Raw genomic sequence first — 9,987 nt, 5'->3', positions numbered from 1 at the left:
CTTGCCAGCAAGCACTTATCTACTGAGCTATCTCCCTGGCCCCTGGACAGGCAGTCAGAGAGGACAGAAGTCAAGGAGCAGCTCTTCAGTGCATCATTGCAAAGAGGCGGAGTAGCCTAAGTCAGGGAGCTGTGCCAGCTGTACTTGAGTGTGACAGCATAAGATGGCATGAGCAGGATGCTGCTGGACTGAACTTAAAAACTGGACCCGCAAGCCTTCACGTCCTCTGCCTCAGGGAGTCAGGGGCACTTGGACTGGACACAAGAAGCAACATGGAGCTGCGCAGGACAGCTGGGGACCATCAAGGCCTGGTGGATTACCAACAGGTCTGGGTAAGAGCAAGGCTATCTGGCCAGCCTACTCTGAGGACTGGTGCCACAAGGAGGCACAGTTGGAGAACCAGGTACCTGACATGTCAGAGGGTGCCAGGGAATTACCTGCACCAGCACCAGAGGCTGTATGCCTCAGCTCTGGGTGCAGGCAGCACTTACCCTCCCTTTCTGCTCTGGATATGTCTTAGTCACTCATTACCTCGGGCCCTGGGAGGGACAGCGGCTTGTGAGTGGCTTTGTCTTCTGCTGTAAGGAGTCAGATACATGCGTTCCATCCCAGTGGCCCCTGTCTGGGCTTGCCTACACCAGCACTTCCTTGCAGGCCATGTCTGGGTGCTACAGTCCAGGAGCTGTGGGAACATACTCATTTTTGCAAACAAGCTCTAAAGACTTGTACTTAGAATTAAACCCAAGAAGACCAGTGAGGAGGAGACTGCAGCTTGCTCACTAGCTGACTCAGCACTCCTCAGGAAGCACATTCCCTCCTGTTCAACCCGACTTACCTACTCTGCCTCACAGAACCAGTTGTTAATGAGTGTGTCATAAGCTTCAGGTGAGCTAAGATGGGAAAAAAAGAGGGAGAAGTTCTTCTTTGGAGCAGTTAGGTATTTCTGCCCTGGCCTGGTGTGACAGAGTTGCCTGGCTGGCTCCAGGCAGGCCAGCCTGCTCTGGCAGGACCTCCAAGGCTGGGGTGTAATTTCTGGCTCCAGCCCTGGTGTGGTAGTTGGATAATGAAGCCTTGTGTCTCTCTAACCTTAGTTTCGGCTAACCTTGGTGGAAACTCCAATGAATAAACACCCATCTGCCATCTGCGTCCCAGGTGGGGCTTAAATCTGTGGGAAGACAGAAAGACTCTAAGTAGATTTCAGTGGTGATAAATATAAAATCTTCCGCTTTGGTCAATGGAATAATCAACTGCATGTTGATTGAGCAGAAGGTGGATCCAAATACCAACTGAATGGAGGTGAAATAGGCTAAGAAGTTAATGCATTGTTCATTCAATTGATATCAGTAACCCATTGTTTTTTAATATATAGCCTTTGGGCGTATAACTTGTGCTAGGTCAAGGAGGAAAGGTAGGAAGATAATTTCCGTGCATATTGAGACTTGCTCAACTACAGCATCACACTAGAAGAGACCCAAAACTGTTTTAGGAAGAATCACTGAAGAAACTGGGGATAGTTAGGCTGAACAAGAAAAGAGCTAGGGTAGAGAGATAGCTATAATAGTTGTCATTAAGTGTTTGAAGAACTATCCTCTTCTAGGACTCCAGAGCTCAGAACTAGGAACAAAGTAAAGGGAGAAAGACTTTGACTCACAATCATAAAAATTCTCTAATAAACAGACGTATCTATGACTGAAAGGGGCTGCCCTTGGAGGTAGTATGTTCCTCTTGCCAGATACCATTCTAATACTGGAAAGCCAATTTTGTTGTTGTTTGTCTGTTTGTAGGCAAATGCTCTACCCTGAACCCAGCCATGGCTTTGCACGATGTAGACAAAATGTTCCACCACTGAGCTATAGCTCTAGCCCTTTCATTATCTTATTTTGAGATAGGGTCTCATTGAGTTGCCTAGGCTGGCCTTGAGCTTGGTATCCTCCTGCTTCAGCTTCCCAGGTACCTGAGATTATAGGCATGCATCCACCACACCTGGCAAGCCAGATTTTAGGCAGGCTGTTGACATTACCCCACCTGGAGATGGCTCAAGGAAGTGACTTCTGAAGTCTCAGTAGCACAGTGAACATTCCCCAGGTCTTGGGTGCAAAAAAAGGTGGAGCTTAAATATCAGGTTGACCCTTCTTTGGTCCCCCTGAAAGCATTCTGTATCCATGTAGTGACCAGCAATGCAAGTGGGGCTCCCACATCATCACTGTGGGTTCACACCATTAAACACTATTGTCTGAACCTCACAAAGGAAAAGAATGGACCTCGTTGTAAAGCCGGATTTGGATTTGGAAGTTAGACTGAAGTTATCTTCACGTACAATTAAAAAGGATATGTCAAAATTAAAAGCATTGTTAAAATTAATCAAAGATTTAGAAAGGTAGAATGAACTTCAGAACTGGAAATTACTGATTTAAACAATTGTTCTCACATTTTAAACTACATAATGAGCTAAAAATTATGAAGCCTCAGAGTATAGCTGTAAAGAGTGGTATAAAACCAAAGTCAGAATGAAATGTTTTAGCTTTCAAAACTAAAAAGCAGAACAATTACTCCTTACAAAATGGTATAGGAAGAGGTTTCTGACCCCTGCTAATTGTTTTATTATTCTTCAGAGGGGCATACTGGCAGCATTTCCCAGGGTTTTTGGTAATTACACTCCATTCAATATCTGAAGAATTACAATAATTCTACATGGAATATACTTGTGCCCTTCGGATGCAAAGCCTTTAGAGGAGTGAAAAAACAACTTAAAGTAAATTAGCGGGAAAATTATCATAGTTACTGTTTATTTCAGGGCTCCATATATCAGAGGCTAATTATACATTGTATGTTACATTTTCTTGAAGGTATTTGCAATGTTTTTCATGCTGATCAAGGGACAGCCTGGTTTTTAGGATCCTTTTATGAAAGTGAAATGCAAACTTTTCCGATTGCCTCTTTGTGTGTGAGAAATCATCCAACACAGACACATGTCATTTCGTGCTTGCCAGAGTCCTCAAAACAGATATTCAGCAAGGCATTATGACACTCACATTTATATGCCTGGAAGTCCCTGACTCGTCCATGATTTTTTTTTTTTTTTACACTATGTAAGCTTTTCTCAAAGTACTTTTCTTATGCTTTGGTAAAACCCCGAGTCTCACAAAGAAGAAAGCAAGGACTGGTTCACAGAGCCCTTCAGAAATTGGGGGGTCTCTTCTTCTGGGTGAAGCTTTATTTTCTGCTAACATTACGATGAATCTACTGTCTTGGGAGGATTCCCCTCAGAGGCTGGGCAGCGAACAGACCCTGAAACATGCCCAACGGCTGGGCCCAGAGGGAAGGCCTGCCATCTCTTGTCAAAAGACAAGAACAAACATATACATCCTTAGGTCTCACCAGTGTTTGTCCTCGGGGAGTATGAGTTTCTGTTTCTGTGCTTCATTTTTTTCCTCTTTTCTTCTGTTGTTCAGCATAAAATGTTCCCTTTGAAATTCCTACCAAAGCTTTACAGAGAAATTCAGATCACGCAATGACAAAATTAACAAAGGTCAAGCAAGGGATAATATATCCGTTTTAGGGAATACACACTCATTTGTTAAATGTTTTAAAATGCAAGTGAGCAAGGGATATGGCTGAACAGCATAAGCATCTGCCTGGCAAGTGCAAGGTCCTGAGTTCAATACCCAGTATCAAACACACACAAAAAAAATAATAAAATGCAAGTGACATAGCAGATAATCACAATACAATGAAAAATTTTAAACCAAAATAAAATGTCTATACAGTATGAGTTAACTTTTAGTAGTATGGTTTTATGTATTCATTTTTAAATATCAGAATGAAATATATCAACATATTAATGAATTTACTCTGTAAAATGTGAGGTTCTAAGTGGTTTTTACTTTGTTCCTAATATTTTCTAAAATGTGCCTATGTTTTTGTTACAATTAGAAAGAAAGTAAAAGGAAAGAAGAAAGAAAGGAAAACAATTGGGATTAACGTTAAACCATGGGCTGAAGAGATAGCTCAGAGGCATATATACCTACCTGGCAGGCACAAGGTCCCATGTTTGATTCCCAGCTCTGCATGCCATGTGGTGGCACACACCTGTAATCCCAGCACTGGGGAGGTTGAGACAGGAGGATCACTGTGAGTTCAAAACGAGCCAGAGGATGAGGGTGGGGGAGCTACAAAAGTGAGCACAAAGCCAGCCCAAACTGCATAGAAAGCCCCTGTCTCAATAAATAAATAAATAAATAAATAATACACATTTACTAGAAGACTGGAAAGGATAGCAATGCATAGTGTATAGAAATTCACAGGGAGAATGTCTTTCCTCTCTGTTGGCGAGTGTAATCTCATGCCTCATTACTGGGTCCTGTTTACCATGAAGAACCTGACAAGCTAACCCTTCAAGTCTAGGATAGTTACAAAGTCACACTGGCCTCAAGAAAGGATGGTGAAAACTATTTTTGACAGTTAAAGCACAGTCTCAAGGATGCTTTTTACACTATAGGGATCAAGCAAATGAGTCTAGAGTCCTGCTGTCCCACTCCCTACCTGAAAATGCCTTAAATGTGGGTGCCTCTTTGAAGTCATGGAACAGGTTATGCATCAAGACCTGATGTCTCAGAACGTGCTGTTTCTTGTGGGACCAACTATAGCCGGAATAAGGAATGGTTTGTTTCCCTTCTGAGATTATACACTAAGCTGACTTGTATTTCTGTCTGTCTTTTCATTTTTTATTCCTTTTAGCGCATGATTGCAAATACCGCCAGAACAGTGAGGTACTACCGGAGCCAGCCGTTCAGTAAGTCATTGCTGCTGCATCCCGCAGTGGATTTCTTGGTGATTAAGTCCTTTTTAATGAGACCACTGAGACACTCTAGGAGTCTGGACAGCATTTGATCATGTCAGAGCCTCTTCGGGCCCTGAATTCCATGCAGTGGGGGCCTTGAGTGGAAGGACTTTGTTTTGCTGTTGTGAAACTAGAAAGTATTTACATTCTTAAGAACTAGAAAGGATCCTTAGGAATAGTATTTTTCTGAATGAATTTCAGAATTAATTTGCTCATTTCGGTGCAGCTAGAAACAGGTAGAACACGACAGACAAGCCCTGCCTCCAGCCAGCTCTCCGTGTGACTCATTGCTTGATGTGGAGAAACTCACGTCAACTGTCCGTGACTCGGTTCTGTCATTTATAGACCAGGAAGGATACTAGTGTATTGGGAAGGGGTGCTGTGAGAATGTATTAATGTTTATAGTACATTTGTAAAGAACCCAGTAGCAGGACTTCGTATCATATTTCTAGTGTTCTTAGGAAATCTGAGCTGGTTTTAAAAATGCAAGCACCCATCCTAAGAACTGTAATAATGCTTTAATATAAATAAAAATATTACAGCTAATAAAAAAGAGCTGTAATCTGTCAGAAGTTAGGTTGCCTCATAGCACTAGGTGGTTGTGCTACACAGTGCTACTCTCGCCTTTGTGTAGGACTACGCTTTGGCTTCCACATCCTGGTTTGGGAATAAGGAGGTGAACCCTACAAAGCTTTTGGTTAATGTTGTTCTGTGATTACTTGAAGAAATTTGATTCACAACTCCGTGACAAAATGACATAATCATGACTATGTGCCTACTAGTACCGTCCCCTCCTGTAGACCCAAGGCTACAGGTTCTTGTTTTATTAAGCAGAGTGGTTTGCTCTTTGTAGTGCAGGATGGAGCAAATCCAGAGTTCACTAACATGAGATGCCACAATAACCAAATGTTCTTTTTTTTATGTAGAGAGAGAAAAATCTTGGGAAAGTAGTCTTGATTTGGGGAGCCTGTAGATCTTTAAAAAGTTAATTCAAATGAGTATGCTTCTCTGCCTGCCAAAGTAAAAATACTCTTAAGTATCATCAACTGTTTCCTATGTGGATTCCATCAGAATTAAAGTACCTTGTTATCTTTTCCTATAGTAATTTACGTTTAAAGACATGGTCATAGTGCAGTTGTACAAGTGACATAAGAAGAGATAAGCATCACTACTTACACAGGAGTTTGTAGTCCAGATCCTTGGCCCTCAGGAAGATCCAGGAAGCTCCTGAAATTATATCCAAAATATTGCATATCTGAGAGGATTCCTTGGCTTGAGAGGTGATTCAGGGGCTGCAGGGATAGCTCAGTGGTCTAAGCGCCTGTCTGGCAAGCGTAAGGACCAGGTTCGATCCCCAGTATCGCATGCTGTGCCTGCCCACCTGGGACACGACATGCCAGCCACTGAAACGAGGCATGGTGGTGCATGCCTGTAATTCCAGTGCTGGGGAGGCTGAGACAGGAGGACCACTGCAAGTCCAAGCTGCATAGTGAGAATCTGTACCAAATTCATAAATTTAAAATTCATAAATAAAAAAGGGGGATTCAGTGTGGTTCAAAAACCAAAGAACTATGGTAGAGTCTGCTTGGTTCTATGAACCTCTTTGGAAGTACATTCTATATTCTTCCAGAATGTACTAGATGTGGGGGGAGGGCTTTTTTTTATTTCTACTGTGCTTGTTGAAGTTATCAGTAACTTCTGGTAAACAGCAGCTGTTCCGCTCTGAAGTCAACAATCTATAGATAAAGCTATAGGAATAGATTCATAAACATTGTGGGGATATATACAATGTAATTACAGTATATTGTACGTGTAGAGTATGCTGCCAGCAAGCGAGAAGCGGAGGAAATAAAGCACAGTGTGTTCTGTGGTTCACTGTGGTATTATTTGTATGTGATAATTATACTGATGAGTTTCTTCTTTCAGAAAGTGGGGGCCCTTGTGTCTTCTCTGCTTTTCCGTGTACAGACCTGCCTGACTCCCCTTCACCCCTGTGCAGATGGCATTCTAATTGTCTCAGTGAGTGGTGGGTGGGTGATGGGACAGGAGCAACCAGATTGTAGCAGGCTCTGTGCCACAATGGCTAGGAGGATTCTGGTCAGGAATCCAGACTCCAGCTTGGCCACTTCTGCTGTCTGGCTGGACAAATGACCCCACACACGGGGATCCGTGGAACAGAGACAGTCATAGATCACAGAGGAGATGTCCTCACTTCACTATTGAGAGAATTTACAGGGAAGAAATTTAAATTTCTGATTTCTCAAAAGAAAGGGAAGAAGGAAGGAGGGAAGAAAGGGAGGAAATGAAGGATGGAAAAAGAATAGAAAGGAAAAGGGAAGAAAACAAAAGAAAAAGGAAGAGCTGGCAAGTTTGGACACGGATCCCTACACAGCAGACAAGCAGTCACTCCCCAAGGGCACTGTCCAACATAGCCTTCCCTCTCCTCATATAGTGCCTGTGTAGGGCCATCCAATGCATTGGATTTTCTTGCAGCACTGGTTTTAGTAAAGTCAGACAGAATGGTCACTGGGTCTTCAGAACAGGTAGCATGAGAAAAATGAAGGTCTGGCCAAGGCATAACATCAGTCCCAAAGCTGGGTTTTCCTGGAACCTGGAGTCTCTAAGAGCGCCCAGTCTGTGGTAGTGCTGCACACTGTACCCAAGCGAAGGGGGCAGTCAGGACCTCATCTCCCTGTCTTGCTCCAGGTTGGTCCAGGTGTTAAGTGTTTTCGTGAGTTGCTAACAAAACTGTGTCTTTTGGTATCAGCCCCCATCTGGATCAAAGGAGGTGAAGACACAGAATGTGTGAGACAGAGGTGGGCTGGTACAGGGACCGTCAGACGGATGCTTCCCTTGTTCTTTGGTGCCCTTCCCCCTCTGCACAATGTGCAATGCAGAGGAACATGATCAAAAGAGATGATTCCATGGAGGAAAAGAAAAGTGCAGGAGAGAGGGGAGGAGACACAATCACCACGTGGAAATATTTCAATGAATGTAGTCCATCGAAAGCCTTGACAGAACTCAGGAATCTGTGATAAATGTAATAAGTCACCAGAGAAAATAAGGCTGGATCTTATATGCATAGATAATGCAATGCCAATTCTGCCCTTTCTTCTTCCCCAGGTCCTGATGCAGCGCAAGCTAATAAGAACCATCAGGATGTCCGTAGTTACGTGCGGCAATTAAATGTGATTGACAACCAGAGAACTTTATCACAGATGTCGCACAGATTAGAGCCTCGTCGGCCATAGACATCTAAAGTGCCCAGAGCAATGGTTTGTCTCCAATCCACAATCAAATTTTAAAAATGCCATTTATGCTACTACTGACTGTAATGCCACTAGGGAATTCCACAAACGAAACAAAGACACATCCTGAGACACTTCAGGGCTGCTTCAGCTTACCGACTGTGTGGCAAGAGAAGAAATTATTTGATTTCCATAAAGCTTACCATTCTAGCTTAGAAACTCTCAGTCAGTAATCACTCTATTTCATTTCCAGTCATATTGTCTTCATAAGGCCCGCATGAAGGGCCTGGTAGAAATACCGCTGTAAAAGAAATGCCAAGCTCCTGGCCCTTATCCCAAGAGTGGATACTGGACGAGATGTGCTACAGATGGAGTTTATTTGGATACATCGGTGATGACTAGCTAGTTTCATAATTTTTAGCTACAACATCTTGATTGGGAGCTTGGGGTTCAGAGCAGGTGTTGAAGAATCTGTGTAAATCCAAATTATAGATTTTATTCTTCCATCTTCATAGACTTGCCTCCTAAGGCATAGAACCTGCCCACGTTACTATAAAATATTATGACTGTGGATGTAACTTAGGGAGGACTGACCTGTAATTCATGAATGGTATATAGAATAATATTTATGTTTACAATGTAACTTTTTAAATTTACAAATCAGGATTACCTACATAAGAATTCTACTAAGAAACACCACGGTTCTTAAAATTGCCAGCGTTAAGATAGGAAATTTCAGAAGAGCACAATATACACAAAGCATTTTCCAAAATTAAAATATTTTCCTGGGCATTAAAAACCTTTCAGCTACAAATTTATTGTTACTGATGGAAAAAAAAACATATTTTCTGGATTTAAATGTTATTTACAAATGTCTTAATTTTCAACAGTTGTTTTGCACTTTCAAATAGATTGTAAATAGTTCATTCAATTAATGGTATAGAGTTATTTATTTGCTAAAGAATAGATATTGTGCCAAATAATTACTTATTATTTATTTTATTTAGTATGTAATTTTGGAGTACATTTCTTCTGTTCTCACAATTAGATTACATTTAATGTGTAAGAATTGTACGTATGTATATCTTCTGTAAATAACATCTGGTAGCTTCATTAAATAAACTTGTTGACAAGAAATAGGTGTCTTCATTTTTGGTTCCTCTGAGAGATGTATTTGGAATGTTCATTCCTTTATTATTTTTGTTATTTTTCCCTGCTCCTTCTTCTCTTCCTTCCCTCCTTGTCTCCACAATGTGTAATGCAAAGGAAAAGGATCAAAAGAGGTGATTCCAGGGGGGGAAAGAAAAGTAAGGAGAGAGGGGAGAAGACGCCATGACCACATGGAAATATTTTGGTGAATGTGGTGCGTCCGACATTGTACAGAACTTAAAAATCTGTAATAAATGTAATGTCACTGGGGAGGATAAAGCTAGATCTTATGTGCACATATAATGGTGCTGAGGATTGAACTCAGGATTACATGTATGTTAAGGATACATTTAACACCCTCTACCTGGGTTTTTTTTTTTTTTAATGGAAATACATTCACATACTAAAATTCACCCTATTAAAGTGCACCAGTGAGGGCCAGGGAGATAGCTCAGTAGAATAAGCACATGCCTGGCAAGCACAAGGATCTGAGTTCAATCCCTTGTTCTGCAAAAAAAAAAATAAAGTGCACAAATGGGTGTGGTGGCACACACTTGTAATCCATGCACAAGGGAGGCAGAGGCAGGAGGATTACCCTGAGCTTGAAGTCAGCCTGGGCTCCATAATGAATTGAAGGCCAGCCTGAATGATGTAGCAAGATCCTATCTCAAATAAATAGCACAATCCCAGTGGTTATGGGGATATTCATAAAGTTTTAAAACCATGATCACTACCTAACTTTTTATCCTT

General features: G+C 41.8%; 1 protein-coding gene across 7 annotated transcripts in view; it reads left to right on the top strand.

Moving 5' to 3' along the window:
* Rapgef4 (Rap guanine nucleotide exchange factor 4) overlaps positions 1 to 9,227 on the top strand; it is a 306,617-nt gene extending 297,390 nt beyond the window's left edge. For 5 of the 7 annotated variants that reach the window (XM_023719130.1, XM_023719133.1, XM_023719132.1 and 2 more), the window contains 2 exons: positions 4,738 to 4,792; positions 7,964 to 9,177. In XM_023719130.1, coding sequence (XP_023574898.1) covers positions 4,738 to 4,792; positions 7,964 to 8,091 — 183 coding nt within the window. In that variant the 3' untranslated portion in view covers positions 8,092 to 9,177. Of the gene's footprint in view, positions 1 to 4,737; positions 4,793 to 7,963 lie in introns of all 7 variants that reach the window. The other 2 variants (XM_004634752.1, XM_023719129.1) reach the window with 1 other exon arrangement.
* The last annotated feature ends 760 nt before the right edge of the window (positions 9,228 to 9,987 follow it).

The sequence above is a fragment of the Octodon degus genome, unplaced genomic scaffold (assembly GCF_000260255.1).
Source record: "Octodon degus isolate 3935 unplaced genomic scaffold, OctDeg1.0 scaffold00065, whole genome shotgun sequence".
NCBI classification, from domain to species: Eukaryota; Metazoa; Chordata; class Mammalia; order Rodentia; family Octodontidae; genus Octodon; species Octodon degus.
Note: the sequence above shows the minus strand (reverse complement) of the source record. Positions and strands in the feature narration are given on the sequence as shown.